Raw genomic sequence first — 24,780 nt, forward strand, 5'->3', positions numbered from 1 at the left:
TGCATTGAATGCCACATCTTACTAAGAATACATGTATTTAGGCAACTGGAACTTTAGTTGTTTTATTTAGATAATCAGGCCTTTAAGGATCTGGAAATTTACTGACAGACTACCAAAGAAAAGGCACAACATCTACAAAGTCATTCAACAAAACAAGTATTAGCCTAGCAGGAACTTAAAGAGTTTCCAGCACATTACTGTACTTCATTTAATCACACAAAGCTCTTCCTTGTTTCAAACACAAAATCCAGAAAACAACTAATCAAACAAACCAAAGCCCCAAACACAATCCCTCTATATGTTATTTCTCTTTCCCAGACAAAACAGTAACCCACTTTCAAATACACATGTTCAAAATGCATAAGTTTAATTTCATTTGACCAAATTAATTCAAATTTACTTTGTTTTAGGATGAAGCAATGCATCCATACAATAAACCTTTCAGCTCTTGTAGAACTGCAATTCAGTTAATTGTGCATGTTCTTTGCTAGTTCCTTACCTGTGTTCACTCCTCCAGTTATAATCCAGGCTCCTGTGGTTACTGCAGCTTTGATAAGACCTTTGCCAAGCAACTGTTTGATGCGTGGGTGAAGTTCAAATTTCTGCATGCCCCCATGGACAGATATAACAAGCTTTGGCAATTCCATCTGCCATTCTTTAAGCATAAGTTGCAGAATAGCTTCAGGCTTAGTGTCATATGACAATCGCACATACTGCAGGCACAAGAACAGTTAAAAGGTTGAAATGTGTAAAAAGAAGAACCAGAATGCATTTCAGGATATATTATCCTACTCCTGGCTATGGAAACTGTAATTCAGTTTCTCAAAACACAGCAGATGCAATAAATGAACAAGCTTCCTTTATATCCTCTGTAGTCCAGATGACACAGTTTTGAAAGCAAGTTTTGGAAAGGAAACAACAACAGAAAGGTCGTGGTATTCCAGCCTACTGGCACAGTGACCTGGAAAATGATTCTATGAAAGCACTGGATGATTTCTAAATCAGATGAAATTCAGAAGTATCTATAAAAGCTGTGCCATCTGCTGGAGAGGCTTTTGTGTCCCCTGCAAAGAGTTTGACAATTGCTTGGTTTTCCTTCCCTGTTCCTGATGGGAAGGAAACCTACACTTTTTAACAGAAAACTTAAAAACTGTCAACTTTTTAACACTCTTCTGTTTAACAGTGTAAGATTAACTAGATGGTTATCAGCTACCATACTACCACATCTTCAGTAAGAGCTACTGCATAGAGGAGGGGACAGTAGGCAGAAATTTAACTCTTTCTGAATAAAGTTCTAAACAACAAAAAACCCCACTACTCCATTTAACTGGTTTGAGCAACCTCACTTGCACTCTGCAGAAGGAAGAAGAAATGAGTGTGGGCAGACTGGAGTTTCTGTGCACCTGGAAAAGGGTTCACAGCAATTTTAAGCAACACTAAATACAAAGGAATCCCTCTACACTGCTATCAAGAACATGAAAGAACCGTGCCAAGGGCCCTTCTGTCCCAGGGATGATCTGACCCAGAGCACTGGACTGTCCTTGGGGCTTCTGCCAGCTGCATAAGAACACAGCTCCCTCTCTCAAGCACTTTGGTTTGACCACAGGAGTGTCACTTTACAAGAACTCCCTGTAGCCTGAAACTGCATTAGCTTTAAATAATTTCTACCAGACCTAAAAACCTTTTTACAAATAGAAAGAATTCAAATCACAACAAAAATGCTAGGATAGAAGAGGGCACTGGTTTGCCACAGTAGAGGTATTAATATGTTCAGTCTTCGATTATAGAAGTTCAATGAAGCATTCAGCACCAACATCGTTAGAATAAGGAAAAAAAAAAAAAAAAAAAAAAAAAGGAACAACAAAACATCATACATGCCTTAGCCCTGTAAGAATGAGAGCCACCTTGAAAGTTGATGACACCATAAGCATCAGTAGAGGTCTGTTCTGTGTGTTTTTCCACGGACCATTCTTCTGTTTCCTGATTGTAGTTCTCACCCAGCTTCACATCGGAGTATTTCATGGCCAGGCTGGCAGTGAAACAAGCGTGTTGTCTGACCAAGCGGCCACAGCAACACCTGCACCCACACAGACACCAAGAATGTCCTGGTCAGTACTACCATTGTGAGACAAAAGAACCTCCTTTATCTACAACAGGAATGGAACAGATTTAGAAAGCAAAGATTCTAGACATTAGATAAACCTCTTTTCCAGAGCCAACCTTGTTGCCATAAATACTTACAGCAACAGTCAATTACAATACATATTATTATGCAAAATACTGAAGCTCACTAAGGTAGCAAGCTGGAGGCCAGGAGAAATTGCTTCTTTGAGGCCAAGTAATTTATATAACATTCATAAATCTGTGACCTACTTATTGCAGACAGTTTTTTAAACATTAGTCATATTTCTTTCATATCTAACCTTTCACTGACTTGTCACTCATAATATTGATCAAAACTTTTGAAAACCCTATTATGAAAGGACTTATTTAATGAGAAAATATTCATAAATATTGTAATTACAAAGGCCTTTTACCTGACAAGTTGCTGACAAATCTGACATCCTGGAAGGCATCTGTAAGAAATATTTGAAGTTATGACTAAATTCCTCACATAATTCACACACAACAGTGAGCAATTCACCAACAACCACAGGCCATTCTTAGAAACTGAAGGACAAAATGTGGTGGGAAAGTTGTAAAGTCCATTGTAATCTACAAATAGGTTAAGCTGAAAGGGCAAGTGTTGAAGACCATTCTGTTCCTTGTTAAATGCTCTGGAAATTTTAACAGCTTCCTAATTGCTTTGTTTGCATTTGCAAATTTTCCATGTGCTGCAATTGTGGCTATAAATTTTAAAAGCTTCTCATGTCACATGATTTCAAGGAATGTGGTGAATTATTTACAATAATTTGAAAATTCTACAGTGTTTAGTTATTTTTCCGTTTAAAAACAAAGTACTTAAATGAAAAATGGTAACCTGCCCCACTATAACAAGAGATTTATAAGTCTCTTTTGAGATTCTCAAATATATCTAAGATGTAAATTTTTAAGAAAAAGAAATTCTTCTTCCCTCCAACTCAGAAGAAAAGGTTTCTCAGCTGCTCTCATATATAGCTTAAGAAAAAAAAGATTAACTGAAATCCATAATTACACTAGTAAACGTTATGGGGAGACAAAACTGCCTTAAAAATAGCAATTCTGAATCTATTTTCAATTTAACTTTACTTTATCTGTGACACAAATGTCATGACTATACACATCAAACTCAACCATTGTAGGAACTCTTAAATTATACCTGTAACACTTGGTCAAAGTCAGCTAGATACACACTAGAGTTATCACTAACTTACTTGATTTCACACCTCTAATCTAAGATAACGTAAAAGCAGCGAGATACGCAAAATATTCTTAGCCTCAGCCTCCCCTCTAAAAACATATTTCCCCATTTTTCAGCCTAGTTTTCCTTTAAGAGCTTAAGGATGAATAATCATTACACATCACATGAAATCTGAACAATTAGCATTATCAATTTTCCCCAGAAGCAAGTATTTCTTCAGGCTCTCTTTTTTGAAATTTTTTCCCCACCCCAATTCTTAGTTTTCTTTATTCTTCTATGAATTCTTCACCCCTTTTGCCTACTCTGTCATGCTGATTTTTCACACTTTACCCTACACTTACAATGGTGTTTTTTAAATTCCAGTAGAGGATATCTCTATGAGACTTTCTGACTTCAGAAATTTCTTTTTCACACCCTTCTCACTGTAAACAGATCATAGACATCAGTAGGAGGAGAGGTAAGCAGCAAAGGGAACAGGGGAACGTTTTGGGGAGATTTCTGCAATGCCAAAGTACTTTCAGAAAAAGAAAATCCAATTCACAGAGCTACAATGTCCAGTCACAGAAGCACAAACCCAAGACAGTATTTCATACAAAAAACCAGTCCAACTCCCATGAGAATACTGACTTTTTAAATATTAAAGAGCAGCAATGAGTTCTTGCATCATTTCTCATTTACCTGTGGGGGTCTTTTGAACTTGGTATAATATACACACACTCCCTCTTCGTGAAAGTATTTTCTATCCAGGATTTCTGGGACTGAAAAACAAAAATTTAATAGCATTATAAAATACAAATCACATACCTTTGCAATGAAAAATGCTTTCTAAGAAAACATGAGTTAGAATATGAGGGGTTTGCTCTCCAAAAAACTAACAAAACCACAAATTACCTTATAAAAGCATCTCACACATCTCTCCAAAAGTTGAGATAACCAGAATCATCATGTAATTTATATACAAATCACTTAAAATCAGAAGTAATATTTTTCAAAGCTAATATTCAAATAGCAAGAATTTCAATACATAAATAAATATGTGCCCCTCAAAAAAACCCCCATAAACAATTTTAAGATACACTGTTATCCTATCTTGCTAAGAAAGAAAATCAGGTCAAAATTTTAAAAGTTACCTGCACTAAACTGAGATAATACTAATTTCATCTATTTCCCTCTTCAATGAAGTAAAATTTTCATCTTGAAATTGTGGATAAGGAACCTTCCCAACAACACTGGCAATCTTTTCAACTAGCAATAAATAGCTCATAACCTGTGTTCATCAAGAAACTTTTCATTTCAGTAAATAAAATTAACTGGGATCTCTGAACTGTGTTCTAAGGTTAAACTTGAAACATGTTCTGAAACATGAAATTAAGATGTTCACTACTTTACATGCTCACTATTCTAACCACTGGACACAATTTCATTTTGGTTGCTTTAAACAACCACATGAACATTAACTTACATAATAATTTTAAGTTAGTTGCTAAACAACCACCAACTATCATAATGCATAACGCCTATGTCGTGTTTCAGCAACACAATGGTAAAAATTCAGACAGGACTTTCAGAAATTAAAAACATGAAAAAAAATCTTGGAATGCTAATTTGCATCTTATGCAATATTACTTTAAATCCTTACTGAGATTACATTAAAATTACTTCATTGCTAACAGCTATGGACTATATTTACATTTCACCTTTAGAAAAATTTGATAAATTTCACAGTTTTATTTTACAAGAAGAGGAAAAAAGACTGATGGCTATTGTTCACAGATGTCTAATCAGAGGTCTGCAGAAGTGATAAAGAAATGAAGAATTATTTTTTTAGACAAGAGAAGTTTAAGCAAAGATGGACGCATTTTTCACTCACTGAAACTTCAACATCAGTTTAAGATAATACAGACATATTATTACAAGCAAGAATGTACAGCTAATTTTAATAAAGACCCCCAGAAAACTGCTCCTGAACTGTCCCACCTTCTTTCAAAACATTTCCCAGACCCAGCAGATTTTTCCTATATTATTCATCATGATCACTTTCCAATATTTTGCCTTAGTGAACTTTGATGGTGAATTTATCAAGACAGCAACAAACTGCTGCTCTAGATTCTGTCTTCACATTAAGAAGGCAAACAGCCTCATCCAAGGAGTAGGAAAAGTTGCAGAGTAAAGGCACTTCAAGACACAAAGAAGGAGAAAATATGCACAATCCACAGTGAAGAATCATGGAAGGAAAAGCAAGACAACAGAATGAGCACTTTCACAGTGCATTTTACATTTGAACTAATCCTTTAAATACCTAGCATAAATTAAATAGCCAAGGTCATAATTTGCTGCTGTCCCAGCTCCTTTCCCTACAGACAGGAATGAATGCTGTAGCAAAGAAGAAAGAAGGTCTAGCAAGGGAAAAACAGGATATTAAACATTATATGCAAATAGAGTGTTATGGAGGATTCTATTAGACCATTCCATTTATGGTCCTTTTCCCTCTTTTTTGTTTGTTGGGTTTTTTTTTTTTTTGTTGTGTTTTGTTTTCATTCTCCTTCAAAGCAGAACAAAGTGACTGAGCCTTAAGAGGCTTGTGAAAGAGATCTCTTCCTCTGCTGTCCTCAGAATCCATCTCTAATCTTTTAGTAGCATCCCCTCAGTTCTTTGGTAAGGAAAGTGTACCATCTACCACAAAGGAGCTGAGTATTTCCTAGGATACCTTTACCTTACAAGAGTTGGGCACAAAACAGCTCTCTCTCTTCTCTACCTTTATCAGATGATTAGCACTGCTACAAAACCAAACCTGATACATGTCTATATGCACATTTATACATATCATACTAAAGGTGTGTTTCTACATATAGTAAGTAGTCCAAATTTTTAGATCCTAGTTAAGGTGTTTTTTAAGCACTATTAAGCTTTAGCCTTTGTGAGACAAATCCCAGTTCTGGAAGCTACTTTCTCTTGCCTGTGTCCCCACTGTTTACATGGGAATTTTTGTATTTAATTTCTTAAAACTGAGTATTACTTTAAACTTAAGCTTAACTCTGGAGATCCTCCAGAATATAAAAAGATACAGAAGAGTAATTCAATACTTAGATGTTTTAGCCAGCTGGCTAAAACCACACCTTGAAGCAAGAGAGCACAGGCATAACATGCTAGATGTTAAAATCCAAAGAATATAAACCACAAGCAATTGCGTCAATTGCTCCACGTAATATTGTTTTATTATTAAGTGATGATCAAAGCTGGGGACAAGGAACACTGGCTCACAATGTGCAACATCACTTTTCATAATAAACACTTCCTAAAAAAAAAAAAAAAAGACCCCAAATTTAATTTAAACAACTAAACATTAATCAATTTTTCTCTTAAAGAATGTAGTTTTAACCACTCATGGAAGATTTGTTTCAATCCTTCAGCAGTGCAAATATTTTCAGCACAGCATCACTACATCTACCAGTCATCCCAAGACCCCGAGTCAGTTATTTATGTAGAAGAAGCTCTGTAATGTTATTAAAACGTACTTGGAACTTTTGGCAAAATTAGACTCTCTCTAGAAGCACGCCTGTGTGCCAATCAATCCTTATTGCAGAAGATTTTATACTGAATTTGCGAATTCTAGAGTCTTGTTTCCTTTGAGAGAGGAAAACAAAACCAAAATACAAACCAAGAAGATAAATGTGAAAGACACTTCCCATAAATGGGTAAAAATCACATTAAAAATGTAGGAAGTATTGTCTTCCATGTAATTAAGAACTATTATTACAAAATGTTCCTGTGATGACCAGAGAAAGGAAGATGATATGAGGACACTGTTAAGTATGAGTTAGTTGCAGCAGTTAGCTCTAAGAAATACTTCCGCATCCGCTAAAGATTTAAGTTAAAATAGGAGATCAAGTCAAAAATCAACAGCCAAAAATCAGAAGTCAAAAATCAGTATGCAAGTTACCAGACTGTTTAAGAAAAATGGCCTACTCTTGTTAAAGCTTTTTCATCATGTGAACAGGATACACAACTCCACCCCCAAGCTCTGTTTCCAGTAACAGGCAGCTCCTGTGCTCCAAGTGCTCTGTTTTCCCAGTGTATTTTTAGAAGATGCACTTTACACCATGGTTATGGCTAACATGGGTCAGGAGCCTTTTGGCAAAAAGCACAAGTAGCGTCAACATATAGAGATCTGCTTTTCAACTATTTACTTTCTTTCCTTTCAAAACTGCATTTTGTGGGAAAAAACTTAGCTTCTCATATTTTTTCCTGTGCATTCTCAATCTCAAGTTAAATAACATTTAAGCCTTACAAGAAAAATCTTAATATGATTTATATTATTCCCAAACTACCTTCACTTTTGTCTTTAGGTGAGTCTACGAAAATTTCACCACATTAAGACTTCTCAGAAGACAATGCTGGCAGGATTTTGTCTATACACATAAAAATTCTCAACTTTTACCTTTTTGGACACACATAGATTTGATTCAATCATCTAGAAGAGATATACTCACTCTGAGATCATGATTAAAATAAATATTTTACACTATTTTAAATAAATATTCCCTCTCCCTACAGTTTCACCAATGCTGAAATAATTCTAATTGCTGTTTGAAACAAAATTTAAACAAGGACTTGCAGAACTACAAACTCAAGAGAATATGTCTAATTATTTCCAACTTCTGGAAGCATCTAGATACCAAGATAATCCCATGGCCTTTTATAACAGGTGGAACTTTCACCATAACCATTTTAATATTAGCTATGTTTGATTCAGCAACAGCATTAGCACTCCAAAGCTCCAGTAACAGAGATCATTTAAATGTACCTGCTCAAGATTTACATGTTATCTTTACTGAAATTCACACTGGATAACTTCAGCAACTCTTTGTAGAATGAAATTTTTACCACAAACTCTAATTTCAAGTTTTGCATTTAGCAGGTGCAATAAGAAAAACAAAACAACACAACAAAACACAAACCAACCAACAACGCAACAACCATCACCAAAGTACATAAAATATGATACAATACGATACAATATGAAAGGGCTGGAAAATAAAAACCAACCACCTACCACTCTCCCCACTTTGGCTTACATGTTTGTAAGAGCCTCTCATTCAACTTATTAAAATAAGAAGACAATTAAGTTCTAGCAACCGATGCACAGCAATATGGCAAAGCCTTATCAAGCTATTGTGAAAGTCTCAAAGTTTATTCAACAAGCTTGGTCTGAATTATTTTCTCTATAGAAAGTAAGCCTGCCTGCTTGGCAAGATCTCAAAATGACTTGCATGATTTTTAAGTAACACAAATATGGCAGGTATAAATAATATTTGTAGCTGGAAATCCTGAACTTCTTCATGAACAAAGAGATCACAGCTAATTTTTTCTACCCTTTTCTGATACTGTATACTGTTGTAAGATCATTAGTTACAATATTGTAACAATATTTGTTACAAACCCAAAATTTAACTTTTCCCAACTATATTGCCCTGGAGCCTGCAACAGCACATATCAACCCAGCAGTTCCGACAACTTTTCAATAAAGCTCCCCACTGAATCAGGAAACTGACTTGAATTAATAAATAATTTGCCAAACTGTGACCTTTGTGGAGGGCTGGTAATGGGGATTTCAGTCACTGATTGCATAGACTGAGCTTCAAATTTAGAAATCATATCACTTTCTACACGGTCTCATATTTCATCTTTCAAATCTCTGCTTACACCATACAGCAGTTCAATACATGCAATACCTTCCTAAGGAAAAGATCCGCCAATTTTATTTATCCTTTATTTAAAAATTAATATAGACCCTATATTCTTTCTCCACTGCCTCAAATTTTCCAAAAGGTTTGTTTTCCATCTGGACAGAAGAAAATACAGGAAAGTTTCAGCAAGCCTGCAAACAAGAAGACACAGTGGGAACTATGTGCAGCAGGAACAGTCATGCTAGCGCTGCCGCAGAGAAGTCCTATCTGTCTGGGTCACTTAAAGCCAACAAGACAAATTTCAAAACATTTCTAAGAGACACACTGTACTAAGGATGTCCTTTAACTTGTCTGTTCAAGGAATTGTCCCCTGACAATGTTTCAACTTGAAGTTACTGCTTCTTATATAACTATACATACCACACACACTCTTCGTGACTTACCAGAGGATCTCTTATCTGAGAAACTCACTCCATTATCCAAACACGTGCTACACCATGGGACTGACCTGTGACCCTGCCCAGACCAACCCTAACCATGCACTGAGTTCCTGCAGCTATAGCTGAAAGGCAGAAATTCCAGACAAACCTCTATCTTGTGACTTTTGTGCTAGATACATTGAATAAAGCCAAACAAAGCCAAACAGCCATGATAAATACAATATCCAATTAGGTTAATGCATATCAAGTAGTTCAGAATTCACAAAGCTTCTTGTGGGAAGAGGAGCCATAAATAAAATGTATCAAATGAGAAGTTTCAACTATGTTTTAATAACATTATAGAGTCTCCTCTACATCAATAGCCCACCGAAAAGATTTCTAGTAGGCGCTTCAAATTCTTAAGGCAGTAAGAACCACAATCCAGGTAAAACACCTGGACCTGTTTTTAGGACAAATCACTGAATGACACTGAAAATGTGCACCCCAGGATGAGCTGAATAACTAAGCCATTGTGCAAAGGGTGGAGAGCTAGCCAAAAGACAGTGATGTCTATCTAGTAAAGAAAATACTTTAAGTTTTGTATTAAAAATACAGCAGATCACATCCCAGTTCCTTAAAGAAACAATTATCATTTGAGGAAACTCCTCAAAACTTCAGCTAACTGAAGCAAACAAGCAGATGAGAGAAAAAAAAAAAAAAAAAGTTAGGTAGTTTAATGCCATATATTTGCTGCCATTTGTTTTAAACTCTTGACTCTGTCAAACCCCAGGCATTTAATTTACTAGCTTTCCCTTCAATTTAAAGTTGCATACTTCTATAATTTTAGTTTGGGGATTTTTGTTTTCTTTTTTAAAAGAGGGGGGAGAAGACAAAGCATTTAGCCAGCTAGTATTATGAACTATATTTAAGACTCTTTGACACAGAATAGCAGTGCTGTTTGTCCAGAGAATGTACAACACACACACAGCACCTACAAAACTTATTCCTGAATCAGTATCTACAATATCAGTCAACCTCAATTTTTTGCACTAACTTCCACAGAAAGTACAGATATGTGCAACACTGGAAAGAGAGAGGCTCAGACATCATTCCAATGCCAGAAGATATTTATGCAGTGCTTTAATGTAACCCTGAGAAGAATGTCACTCTAAATGACAAGGACTGTGCTTTAATCCTAACTGTCATTTAATCCACTACAAATGAAAATTTTAGCAACAGTATTTTACCTGCTGCATCAGGATTATTTATTATTAGTCTAAAACAACTACAAGCTTCATGTACAAGAAGCTGGTGGTTTTTTTTTTTTTTTTTTTTTTTTTTTTTTTTTTTTTTTCCAAAATGCATTGGGGCATCTCTTGTCACAGAATGTGATAAGCTCAAACAGACAGACCCATCATGCACGAAAGGTGTCTCTGCTATGCTGAAGATCCTGTTCTGAACAGAACAGCTCACCCGAATTCACTGGACTCCTAAGAAAGCAAACAGCTCCAGTTCTGCAGATTGAAAAAACTTCTCTAGTGAAAATATTGTTACAGTTCTGAAAATAGATTGTTTGACAGCAAAAAAAAAAAAAAAAAAAAAAAAAAAAAACCACCAAAAAAAAAAAAAACCTACAACCCTGGATTTACATTAAATAAAAACTGTTGAAGTAAGCAAGGAAATAGGGCAGTCAGAGAAAGCCTTCTGTGAATTCTGCACATGGGAAGCAGATCTCAAGTGAGCCAGAGAGCAAAGATAAGAATCTTCATCTCAATGGCTCCCTTAGTGCTGAAAACAAACCTTCAACAATCCTATTTTTTATTAAACAGTTCAGGAGATTTGCTCTGAACAGATTTCACAGCAATCCAGGTCTCTAACAGAGTAGCTATTGTTTCATCAAGTTCTTCTCTGACGTAATGAAGCCACCACAGAAGTCCCTGAATCCACGTGCAGTTTTGGATGCAAAGAGTAATCAGGATTTGTCAAAAGGGATTTTTACAGCTCTCTCAAACTTGATGAAAACTATTCCAATCTGCTATTTGGAGAACAGGCTGGTTTTGAGAGAATTATTTCACTGCACGATTACAAGGCACATAATTCAGTTTACGGATTTTTTTTCTGAAGATTCATTTAATTAAGAATACTCTAAATTCATGAACAGAATTTAGCATTATAAAGTGGTGACTTTTAACCTCGATGCACTAGAATAAAATCCACAGACCTATATTTTTGGTATGTTTTTATTACATTCAAACTTAATCCACTTTACCCATATTGTTGGGAAAGTTATCTTCTAACTGCAATATAGGTATTTCAAGGAAAATTCAGAGTAAATGCAGAATATTTTAAAATAAATAAATTTATTTGCTTAATAGGTTACAGTTTGTGCTGTTCTGCAGTTAGACCAACCATAAAATTACTCTTTCAGAAAGTATTAAAATTTGAAAATGCATATAACAACCACATAAGGCATAAAGTAAATATTAATGTGCACCTAGAATGTATTTTGCCACTTATTCTAGAGTATGAGATAGCTCAAGTTAGTATGGAATGGACAATCAGTTGATTTCAGACAACAATCACCTACCAGTGAAATTTCAAACTGGCTTTTTCTCAGCTGATATAACAATAAACACCTTCAGAGTTAAGTGCCCAATTATACCAGATACAGTAATTAAACTTTCCAAAACCAGAGACTCCCTGACACTGTGTCAGCACAGCAGATGGCACGCTGTTCCTGAACACACCTTCAGAAAAGCTGAGGGGAAGCAAAGAGAGAAATGCTTTTTAATTTTTATTTTCCAACAACTTTCATTGACAGAATTTGGAATTTTGGTAGGAAAAAGAAAATACAGCAGAAGGTAAACCAGTTTCATTGCTGTGAGATGAAGTACATTGATTTCCAAATAGTTTACATTTGCAGTCTTCTCAACTAATGAAATACCAAGCTAAAAATTTTTTGACCTGCTAGAGAATCAATAAATTACTTCCTCTGTGTCCAAAGACCAATTGCATTTTGATGTGATCCACAAAGTATTTCAAAGCATATACTGAAGTAAAGACCTAGAAGCAACAAACCACTGAGTTTTCAAAGGAGACGAAAATAATTCTTTACTCCCTAAAACTTAACACCAGGGATGAAAGAAAAGAATAGAGAAAGACTGTGTGGTTGTAACTACAAGAAATATAGCTACAGCTTTTCAGCCAACATTTTCACTCTTAATGTTCACTTTGCTCAAATGAGATTAAAACAAAACAAAAGCCAAACAAAAAAAAAAAATAATGGCAAAGTACATAGGAATGTCTGCAAGCCTGTCATACAGTGCCTGCTTCTTTCTGATAGGGTTCCTCACTTAAAATCCACTCTTAATTATGCTGAATGACCCATATAAACCTACCTCAAACCTGTTACATTTTCAACCATCCAGCCTCCTTTCCCTTCCTTACCCACAGTGATACACAACTGTGCATCCTCCTCACCTCTCACAGCACCAGAGATTGAGCTGCAGTCTGCAATCGTCCTGACCTTACCAGGTGCAGATTGCAAGCCTACACACTGTCTTAAATAGGAGCAGCAGGAAGGTAGAGTCAGCATTCCTACTCACCAACACACACAGAACGGTGCCAAGTCTTTTTCAGTCGCTCAAAACATTTCTGTGGGCATGAAGGCTGGTGCCTCTCCCTGGTCCTTTCCACAGGGACGGATGGGACATACGGGTTTCAGCTGGCTGCTGAAACTTCTGTGCTCCCTGGCTCACCAGATCTACTCTACATCAAAGTATTCACTTGGTTCACACCTCACACTTCTGGCAAGTGCTGAGCTTACCCTGCATGTGCCACAGAGGGTGTACAAAGAGACAATCCTATAAACTCTGGATTTATTTTTGGAAGGAATGAGGCTTGGAGCACGGTTTCAGCAATAAAGCAACTCACATAATCTGGATCTGGTTGCTGTCCTCCTCAAGCAACCTCCAGTCCCTTCCCCATTCACACAGAGAAACAAGCCACAGATGCAAGAAAGGAGGCAGTGGTGACCACCTCTGGAAATAAAGCAGTGGGAAAGGGCTTGTGTGACCAGCCAAATAATTAATCCTGTCCTCAATTTGCTTCTGCTTTGTTTCCTGATGAGAAATCTCAACTCTGGCAGCCGCTGTTCCTAGACAGCTTTACAGGCTGCAAACCCCCTTACCTCGTGCAAAGGATGTACTCGGGCAATATTTGAGCTGCAGATTTAAGGAAAGTCCTCCCTTTCTAGTTCATGAAGTGCATGAACATCTGATTAATTCAGTATGTGCTGAAGCACATTACAACTACAAAAGCAAACTGGAAGGGTGGATGCTGTTTGTCCTGCTCTCCCACTTTCTTAGTCTGTTCACTTTACAGATCTGACTTATTTTTCATGTTGTACAAAGAAAGACACTTCTCTATTACCACAGCAAAGATTCTGGTACCTCCTGACTTAAGTAGGCTATTATTAACTCACTAGAGCAATGGAAACTTGTTATCACTAAGGGATTTTTGACATAGCTGGCCTCAGACAACTCTTTGAATATATATTTTTTTAAAAAAAGGAAGCCTATGCCCACATTAATTATGGCAGATCAATAATATTTCTCTGAATAGCACAAGTGAGAAGAAAGAGCAACAGAATATACTAGTGGACACATGAAATGGGAGACAGCACCATACCAGTGCTAAGGATGATGAAATTTCACAGAATTTATGTTTAGACACAGTAAATACAAAAACAACTTTATTGTTATAATCAAAACTACTGAAACTAGGAAAGAGGCCCATCTGCAAACACACAGCCAAAAACCCACCTGAAACAGATCTGGAATTTTGGGCGCCTCCTGCCTGTACACACGTGCACACCAATGTGCCAGTATTTTTTAAGCGCAGTAGGGAAGTAAATGTTTTGGTCAACTCTTTAGAGTGATCAGACTTCTTGGGATATTAGACCAGGCTGGAGAAAGTAGGATGAGCGGTCATAAAAGCAAGCCAAAACAAGAATTTACTATAGTTCACCTACTGTCAAATTACAAAGACTTAAGCATTTTTAAAGACAGCTCATAACAAAGAGCTACTGGATTCAGTTACACTTCCAGTGCCTGTCAAGACAAAGCAGCAGCTCTCCTCTCACAGGCAGCTCAGCCTGCAGCTGCTCAGTGCACTGTGACTGCAGCCCCACCTCGGGGCACAAGAACCCTGACAGCATTCGAGACACATCTATGTACCTAAACTCTTATCAGAAGATAAAAGTTCCCACTAAAACTATTCAAGTAGTTTCTGTTTTCTGCTCTAGAAAAGTGCAAAGAAGAAACTTAACCAGGTTTGTTAAGGAAATGTGAAAGCAGATAATTACTGCATGAAATAATATACAGTGTTTATTTAGGCACTTTTCAAAATTTCCACCCTCTGCCTTTGAGGGTCGTTTGAGTTTTTGATGCTTTCAGAGGCTCTTTTATGCTAAATACCACAAGTCTAAATAATTACTCAGAAACTAAATATATTATTTTTAGAAATAAAATATCCTCTTTTTTGTTGTTGTTGGTTGGTTTCTTGGGGTTTTTTATTTTTTTCCCAGGGTAAGGGAAATAACTAATTAAATGGTATTGAGAGACTACAACACGACTTCACATGGAAAATGTTTTCTATTTATGGTCATTTCATCCAGCATACTAAATTCCAATAGAACTCACCAATGCTGAGTGGTACATGGCACAATGGCCTGTCTAAGCTGTACTGAACTAATACCTGGGGACAGGCTCCTGCCTGGCCTGCTGGGAGAAGAGTGAAGACAATCCTTCTAGAGAAATAAAAGACACCAGTAGGGAGGAGGATGTCTTGGCAAAGCCAAGAAACACAGGAGAAATATTTGCTTTTACAGTTGTAATTCTTCAAATTATTAAGTGAGGGTGCAGTCAGAGAAGACAAGCTGAGGAAGTTCCTACTCTGCCCTCTCACCCATTCTCCTGCAACTTGTCCCCCACCTGCAGTTATGCACTCGCTCTTTGGGGAGAATTGATTGAGCTCCCTAAACCAGCACATTACTCTCAGAGAAAAAAAAAAAAAAAAAAAAAAAAAACCCACAAAAAAAAAAAAAAAAAAAAAAAAAAAAAAAAAAAAAAAAACCCACAAAAAAGAAAAAACCAAACACACACCCACAAAAAAAAAAAAAAAAAAAAAAAAAAAAAAAAAAAAAAAAAAACAACGGAAAAAAGAAAAAAGGCAGACAGCTTTAATGTCAAAATGAACAGATTCAGATGCAAACTGAACAGAAAACTAAAGCACAAGAAAGAATCACATGGCCATGATCAGGGTGGGAACAAGGGAAGTAGGACACCCCCCTTTGGTAGCAAAAAGATACTGGTTTGGCAGAAGAGCTGAGCTGTTCTAAGCATATTGCCAAGGTACATCAAAATAATCCCCAAAAGCACGCAGGCTCTAGGCACCCAGAGAAAGACTACAGATCTATCACACAAAAAGATTTAATTTTTTTATGCACATGCATTCTAACACTCAGGAAGAAAAGGAAGTTGAGACTGTATTTCTTTATTTCTCAGAGAGCTGCCAATGAAACAAGAACATATTGCCTAAGGTCACATTTTGGAGGGGCAGATACCCTCAGTTTAAGAACACCATTCTCATCTGGCATTGAAGATTTGCTCTAATTCATGGTATAATTAACATTCAATTCCTAATACGTTAATTACTAAAGATCTTTCTTGTCCTACATGCAAGATCTTTGTATTTGTCAGAAACCCTCCAAAAACCCAGTAATGACCCCCAAGAGGATAGTCAAAATTACTAACCTTATCTCAGTTGTGCTAATTTTTCTACATCCTCTCTGCAGAGAGAAAAGAGCTGCTCTGAATCCCCCCTGGTCTCCACTGAGCAAGCCTGGGGACTCACTGCCTAATTAGCTCTTGTGAATAATCCTCCCCCTCTCTGCAAAGTCTACCTGTATTCTGCAGATTGCCAGAAAACACCCTTCTACAACCTGAAAACAGGATTTTTCTGAAGGCAGAAAAGCTTCTGTCTTGCATATTTTCTACACCAGGAAGAAAGCACAGCCCAAAGTTTACCGCATCGTGCTGTCCTTCAGAACCAAATAGCTCTGTCCTGGGCCAGGAAACACCGAGCAGAACCAGAGGATACGTTCACACAATGACTCATTTATTAGCAGCCTTCAGCACCGCAGAATGTTCACCTGTAACACAAGCTGGCAGCCCAAACCAGGACAAGGGTGATGAGTGGTTTCTGCCCTCTTTCCCCACATAAGCAACATAAAAAGGCCACATTGTTTCACTAAAGCATTTGAAACAATTTCAGAGAATTTATGGGGAAGAGTCCCCGAGTTGCACAAGGTAGGATTGAACATTGTGTGCAAGCAAATGGTAGGTTTTCTACACCTGAAAATTTAAACTTTTTTTATTTCTGCATAATTCTTTTATAAAACTAAGACAGACCAAATGCTTAATGAGGCAAAGGCATAAATCCTCATCAAGAGCATTTCTGAAGCTGCACAAATTAGAAGGGCAAAGGTTATTTAAGTGGCTATTTCTGTTTTTCAATGCCTCTGGCTGCAAAGCCAGCTGATGCCAGTTTAGGAGGTAAAAGTCCATCCCAACCTCCACATCTGTGCCGAGTGCCCCGGCCGAGGCCAGGTGAGCGCTCACAGCGCTGTCCCCAGGGCCAGCGGCAGCAAAACCAGAACACCTTCAGCAGCAGAAACGGGGTCAGTAAAGAACAGCCTGTGAAATCGGGAGGATAGAACCTCTTTCAGCCAGTTCTGAAGCCAGAGGCATTGCCACACCAGATAATACTACTTCCTAGACAGTTCTCTAGGATATTTGTCAGCTAATCAGTGATTTATTATTCTTTCCTAGTGCAAGGTTACTACCATGAGCAGGAGCTCCTCCAAGATGAATCCCTTTTAAACTCTTTGTCCAGAAGATCACCTTCAGCCATGTACTCTTTTAATGACTTTAGCTGAAGTTTTATTAAACTTGCTTTATAACAGGATTCTGCAAACTACAGACAATAATGCAGCCAGGGAACACAGGAGAAACTGGTAAGACTGACATTTAAAACACCATTAACTGCACCTCCTCTCGTGTAGATTAACTGATTTTTATAATTGAAGAGAAAGTTGATTAACAGTTCTGTAATTACACAACTGGTATTTTTAGGCTCTAATCATGTGTCACTTAAGCACATGCATAATTTAAGCTATCCAGGTGACTGAAGTTATGCCTAAAGATTTGCATGACCTGCAGCAGCACCAGGGACAGGCTTTGAAAGGAAACAGCTTTTTCAGACTGGCTCTAGCCACAAATTAGAATACTACATTTACACTCACAACACAAAGCCAATCCACATGCAATTTTAACAATGCTGTACAGCAGCATGACTGTCTTTGAACCTGTCCACACGGCTGCTGTGCTGAGCTCGGGCAGATGCAGTAGTAGAATGCAGCTTTGGTTTCTCCTAACTCAAAGAAACAGGTTTAGCCTCCTGAGAAAGTTAAACAAGAATGGGAACAGCACTAAAAAGCAAATATGCTGCATGCTAAGGACACTGAGAAAAAAATCCGGCAATATTCTGTTACATGAGACAAGTTACCAGCAGAAAATCATTTGCCAACAGAAATAACCTGATGGGAGGGATCAAACTCATCTTGGTGCAGCTCAGTTCAGAGACAGACTGGAGCACAGCATATCTGGTAAAAACTAAGTGATCCTGAACCTGTTAGAACACATTCAGAAAAGCAGGTCAAGGAAAACATCCTCTGTGAAAAAGAATTTAAATACAGGAGCATTTAAGAACAGCCACCATGTGCTTGCAGTAAAATTAGACAAGGCTACAAAGCAATTTGGTTTATACTTTGAAGAGGCCATAGAACCTGTGTTGGCACAGCTCTATCCATGCCTGTGCACAAGGCTGTGAGACTCAGAAAACACTCATGTGCCACGGGTGATGCACAGAGTGACCGAACACTTTCTAATGCAATAGCACAAACCAAATCTCAGGCACCTTAAAGCAAGCTGCCAATGCAGCTTCACAGCTCCTGTCAAGTCTGGGGTGCCACAATCCCATTTTCCTAAGCCTCTGCACATGATCCCAACCTATCCCATACCAGCACCAGCATTTATGCAGTCACATGGAAGCCGGTTCAGGGAAATGACCGGCAAAATAATCCACAAAAAAAAAAAAAAAAAAAAAAAAAAAAAGAGGTGACAAGAAGTTTATTCAATTCAGATCCCCTGTGACTGAGCACACAAGGAAGCACAAAGGGACAGGTGGAAAGGAGACGGACAGGATTTAAAGGAGTTTTGACTGGATTACAACACACCTTCAAGAAGAGCTTTGGCACATGTGGGAACAGCTAGCAAAGGGCTTGAACAACCCTTAACCCGAGGTTATTACCCTGCAACGCATCTCAAGCACTCCAGGTCAGTCAGAAAATATGTTAAATGAGTAAGAGTGGGAAGGACTGGGCTGCTAAATAATACTAGCTCTAGGAGAGCTCCAACTCTAGAAATTTTTAAGCAATAAGTGCTTGCGAAATTAAGTTTCCCTAACAAAGCACCTGGAAATTCATTTGAAGGCAGCATAAATGCAAATTTATTTATTAAATTTAAGCATTTAGAGCCAAGTTTTTCAAGTACATATCTCACAAAAAATGCAGCATTAAAGAAAAAATTAGCAGACATTTGGAAAAGAACCATCAGCCAGGGACATTTTGCAAAATTTGACCCAGGATAAGTCAGGGGACTACAAAATGAAAATTGTTAGCAGAGGTGACAAGAATCAAGTAGATAAGGTAAAGAAAATAAGTACCACTTCAGGTAGAGGTAAGTGTGAACAAAGCATGGAACAAAAGCTGGGATTCAATTACAAAAACCATTGTGCTACCGCTGACTGAGCTGTAACAGACACTTTCCCAGGCTTTGAGGATTACAGAGATATGGTGAAAGGCTGAACACCTAGATTAAACTCATTTAGAGTTGTAACTGAGAAAGTATTCTCAAGCAAGAATGATTTCATGTAATACAGCAAAAATATACTTCATTAATCACCCAAAACGTTGCTAGTAAAAAAATCAAACAAAAAAACTAAAATCAGCAAACCAGAACTTAATTGCAATATCCAATTCTCAACAATGCAACTTTTTCTTTTTTTTTTTTTTACATCTGCTCAGTTTAGCAGTAAACAATTAAAGGCAGAATCCAAAGCACTGGGAGTCATCCGGACCCGGCTTTGGGAACCAAGACAAAGAAACAAAAGGCTTGACTAGACGGTTACACATCTTGAAAAAGACGTTCAAATCAAAATTAAAATGGGACCTCATATTCTTGCTATTAAATTACTATCAGTAGGTCTAGACATTGTGAAAATTATGCACATGTGAGTCTTACACAACTAACATACAACCACACTCACTGAAACTGTGTATTGGCCTGGTGTATGGTCATTGCAAAACACATAATGCGCATTTAAATAAAATACACACTTGATGTTGGACTGTATATGATGTAATTTACAGCTCTACTCAGACAGGCTGAGGATGAAGTCCCCTTAAAGCTTCACAGGGGCTCTACAATAGTTGTTGTAAAAAACATCAAAAACATCAGCTCTCCAACTACATGCAGCAGAGTACTAACTTGATTACTGAATCAGCCTCTAAAATTCTGATTTTGCAGCTATAGAAAAATCAACAGACATGCTATCACACAAATCTTATTCCATCCTCCCTGAGCTGAGAACAAATGAAAAAAAAAAAAAAGACTTGACATACATTAACTCAGCAATTTCACATTGGCAATACACACAGAGCATTCAAACACTTCAGAGAATGTGACAACAAAGTCCATGAACCAGCTCAAGTTAGAATGAGTTTCTATGAATCTTCAGGAAAAACACTTATACTGCTCTTAATAACATAAAGATTAAATAAACTGTAACTGTGATGCAACTCTTAGGATTTTTTTTAAGAAACACAGAAATTCCCATAATTAAGGTTCAATCCAAGCCTACCATTTCAGTAGCATCTGAACTTTCCTTAAGGGGCAAAAAATGCATAACTTGTAAACCAAGCTGTAATGTGCTGTCAGTTTGGTACCACACTAAGTTCCCCTTGGCAATCAATCACATTTATCTTACAGACTAATCCTGCAACATCCTTATACCATATGCTGTCACCCCACTCGCCACAGTTAAATATTCTGTCCTTTCATAAAGCAGCTTTTCAGAACTACCAGCACCACTATTAGCAATAGTTATTTTTCTCCCTGTATTCTCCATATGTTCAGGACACTTTTCAGCCAATTTTTGGGAAGGAAAAGAAAGTCTACAGTTTCTCTCTTGGTTTTTTTTTTTGGGTGGTTTTTGTTTTTGTTTTTTTTTTTTTTTATTATTATTTTGTTACCCCATTAGAAGTGCACTGGCCTTTCCCTCTTGGAAAAAACACAGGAGTAAGAACTGTCCTCTGCTCACCTAACAGCAATCAGACAACCTGCATGGTCCCTTCTTCTGTGCAAAAATTATAATGGCTGGGGAGGGAAAAAACCCAAGTTGTTCTGTGGGTGCAGCACAGCTGGCAGTTAAAGAAAGTGGCTCACACTCTACACGCTAAGCAAAATATAGGTGTAAAGGATGAAAAAAACTCACCACTCTTCAAGAAAACTAGCATCCCTTCCATCAGCAGAACAGCAGTGATGGAGACTGCTCCTGGAATCCCCACTGCTGCTCAGGGCTGTGGACCCACCCAGTTAAGATGCAGCTGGTAGGCTGCTTAATGACTGGCTGCTACTAAAAAGACAAGTCACCTCCTGCACATCCTCCCTCCCCTCCTGCACAGCAGCAGGGATGCCCAGCTAATCGTGTGCCCGAGCCAGGACAGGGAGCAAAACTGGCCAACACTAAGGTTTCAGGGGTTTACTTTTTCTGTTCTTTTGTTAGATTAGTTTTCCATTACTTAAAACACAAAAACACCTATAGTTTTAGCATAAGAAAAGCCAAGTTTCCCATAATAAACGTAACAGAAACAAGGATTAGGTAGATCACTCCCAGTACTGGCTGTATCACGATACATGATACCATCACCTCTACGTTCTCGTTATGTGAGCAAAAGCAAAGGGATTAAATTTTTAAAAAGACAATAACAAGACTGCAGAGACTACAATAGAGGAAAAAGAGGGCTTCAGGCCAGAGAACACAAAGAAAGTGTGCAACAAAAGTTCAAGTTCTACCACAGGTCAAGCGGACAATTTTTTGTAGAACCAATGAAGCACACAGACACTTGTCAGGGGCCACAGCTACTGGTCAGTATCAAAGGTAAAAAGTGACATAACATTAGTAATTATATAAGTATCTTATTCCAATACACACAGCAAATAAGATTATTCAGTAATTCATCTGATGAAAAGTCAGCTGCTGAAATTTTAACCACTGAAGGTAAAATGCACCAAGACAATTACTCACAGACACAAAAAATATCACCTCAAAACCAAAACCTCAATTCTGAAAAACACACACATTGATTTTACTATCAGTCTGCCCTTAAAAAAACTGGGAAAAAGAAACAGAAGTAATGTTGCTTATTTCAGTAAATAAACAGGACATGTAAATACCACAGCCAATGTAGACACTGCTGAAAGAAATTTGAAATTCCAAAAGAAATAAGTATCGGCCAAAAAAAAGACAAAGGCATGTTTTTCAGGTTAAATATTTTGACATGAGAAGTACCATTCCATATAGTCTTGGTATTTCAAAGCTTTGCAATATAGAAATCCATTCTCACGTCTTTCAAGACTGCAAAATCCTATCATGCATCTCTCTTCACACACGATTTTTGACAAGTCCTCTTACACATTTATTTGTGACATTACTGGTGCCAAAGCGCAAACTCTATTGTGTCAGAGTCACTTACTGAAGTTCAAAACAATACTGTTTAGAAAAAGCTCATCTTTCATGACTGTCCATGAGGACTGAAGAGTTAACACAAATGTACCTCACGAATGGGCCATGAAAGAGAAGCTTAAAAAATGTGGGTGTTGGTCCAAAGTTTCCAGGAAAGGGAAGCACAGCAAGTGGCAAAGATAACGATGAGAAAAAGAGAGGACTTTGGATGCTGCAGTCTATCACCAACACAGCAGAGAAACCTGGGCTGATGTGGTAAGACAAAATGGTAATGCAGCAAGACTAGTTAGGCAGAGCCTCAAGGGACAAGAAAATAAACGAAAGTTTAAAACATAATGGAGTAACCCTCTTCAAGATATTCCACGTGGGGAGATAGATGATCTGATACAGTATCTTTAAAAGTGTGAGATAACTGCCAGATTCAAGGTGATGTTTCAAGCCTTTGTATGACAAGTGAACATTACCTTTCCACTGCTGAGCTCAAGCAAGTAAAAACAGTATCAAAGTACAACATCAGGAAACTAAGGGACAAACAGTGCAAACCCAGCCTAAAGAGCTCCACATGCACAAAGGTTTCCCCCCTCCTGCCTTGAAATAGCAAAGTAAAGAATGGCCCCATACCAGAAGGTATGAAGGATGATCTAGCAGACACTTATCTCACCCACACAGACACGTTTTAAAAAAAGACTGAACAGCCGGAATTGCCACATTGAACAACTCATTCCTTAGAATAATTCCTGATTTAATGTTGGACATCGTCCAGCAATTATTCAAAGTTGCTAAATAGTCATGGAGCAGCAGAGAAATTTTCAGCGAAATGAGCTTGCCTATATTGTCCTATATTCCACTTAACCAAAACACCTATTAAACAGAGGTTTCAAAACATTTGGTAAACACACAGCAAATATAAAACACTGCAAACACACCACATTGCCAGAAAGGCTGGTGAGTCTCAAATCTAAAGAACTATGACAGTTAAAACCAATCTGTACATTTCTAGGATTACGTCAGCACCAAAAAAAACCCATCACAGCTAAAGTAAAGAAATTAAATAAACAAAACCCCCTAAATTCTCCACTCCTCGAAACTAAACCCAACACCAAATCACTTTAGCTGAGAAGAGCAAGTACCACGCAAGTGGCAGATGCCAAGCACTCTTAAATCAGAATGGAAGGTTGCATTTTCAGCTTCTTCCTAGAGGAGTGCTGGATTTGCAGTCTCTAGAAAAACACAGCCCACATTTCCACACAGTTCACAGATACACTCAGAAATGGAAGATTCATGAGCATGAATCCCCATGGTTTTTAAGAAAACGCCGTGAAATAAGACACCTTTATTTAAAATGAAACAAAGCATCTTACTAGAAGCTCAAGCAGACTGTAGAAATCCATATATTTAGACTTCACACTTATATTTTCAACACTAGAAAGCATTTGATGCGACAAGTCACTCCAAATTTCTTAAATATTAAGGAATAAATTTATAGGAATGGAAAACCGTTTAACAGCCAGAATACTGAGCTGGATTTGAAATTGTGTTTTCTTTGTAGACACTCATCCATCTTTAAGTGTATGTATGCTCCCTTACGCACAACATGTTGAAACTGCAAAAACCAAATAGGTGTAAAGATCAGAAGGGCAGGACTGCTGCAGCCCGGAGAATTACACCGTGCGAATTCCGGTTGTAGACCAAACCACCACGACTGTCGGAGGCAGCACGGGCAGCACTAACGGGGAGCTCGCCTTTCCAAGCGCTGCGGTGCCTCCCCCGCGGGAGCCGGCGCCGCTCGGGGAGCGGAGGGTGCGCGGCACCGGCTGCGGCAGCGGCGGCGGGCACCGCGAGGAGGGCGGCGGCGGGAGCCTCGGCCCGGCGTGGCGGGGCATTCGCGGCCGGCAGCTCCGGCAGGGCCGGGCCCGCGGGCGGGAGATGAGCGGGGCCCGGCAGCGCGGAGCCCGAGCTCCCCTCCGGCCCCGGGGCGCAGCCCGTCCTTGCCGCCGGCGGCGGGAGGCGGCTCGGGGCGGCCGGGACCCGCGGCAGCCGGCTGGGACAGGTCTGAGCCGCCCGCCCCGTCCCTGCCCCGTCCGCGCCCGGCCCCGCCGCCGCCGCGGCACCCCCGCGGCTCTCACCATTCTCCTCAGGGCCGGGCTGGGTCTCGGCGCCGACTCTGGTTCTCCTCTCGCCGGGCAGCTCCCGCTCGTGGTTCGGCGTCGGCGGTGGCGGGGCCTGTCTCCATCTATCGGGGCTGGGCTCGGCGGCAGCGGAGGGCTGGGTGGGGAGCGGCCGGGCGAGGACGACGCTCCGGGGACGAAGGGAGGCGCGGGACGCGGAGGACGGCGCTGGTTCGGCTCCGCACCGGGACCCAGGGCTGGCAGCGTTCTCGGCCCGGCGCCTCTCTCTCATAATTGTG

At 38.7% G+C, this 24,780-nt stretch overlaps 1 protein-coding gene across 1 annotated transcript in view; it reads right to left on the bottom strand.

The window, feature by feature from the left end:
* TRPM7 (transient receptor potential cation channel subfamily M member 7) overlaps positions 1–24,579 on the bottom strand; it is a 51,893-nt gene extending 27,314 nt beyond the window's left edge. Inside the window, exons 1-5 of the mRNA XM_066328386.1 lie at positions 24,500–24,579; positions 4,019–4,098; positions 2,538–2,576; positions 1,879–2,077; positions 500–713 (exon numbers count right to left, since the gene is read on the bottom strand). Of these exons, the coding sequence (XP_066184483.1) occupies positions 500–713; positions 1,879–2,077; positions 2,538–2,576; positions 4,019–4,098; positions 24,500–24,502 (535 nt within the window). The 5' untranslated portion in view covers positions 24,503–24,579. The remainder of the gene's footprint in view (positions 1–499; positions 714–1,878; positions 2,078–2,537; positions 2,577–4,018; positions 4,099–24,499) is intronic.
* Positions 24,580–24,780: the final 201 nt, after the last annotated feature.

The sequence above is a fragment of the Sylvia atricapilla genome, chromosome 13 (assembly GCF_009819655.1).
Source record: "Sylvia atricapilla isolate bSylAtr1 chromosome 13, bSylAtr1.pri, whole genome shotgun sequence".
NCBI lineage: Eukaryota > Metazoa > Chordata > Aves > Passeriformes > Sylviidae > Sylvia > Sylvia atricapilla.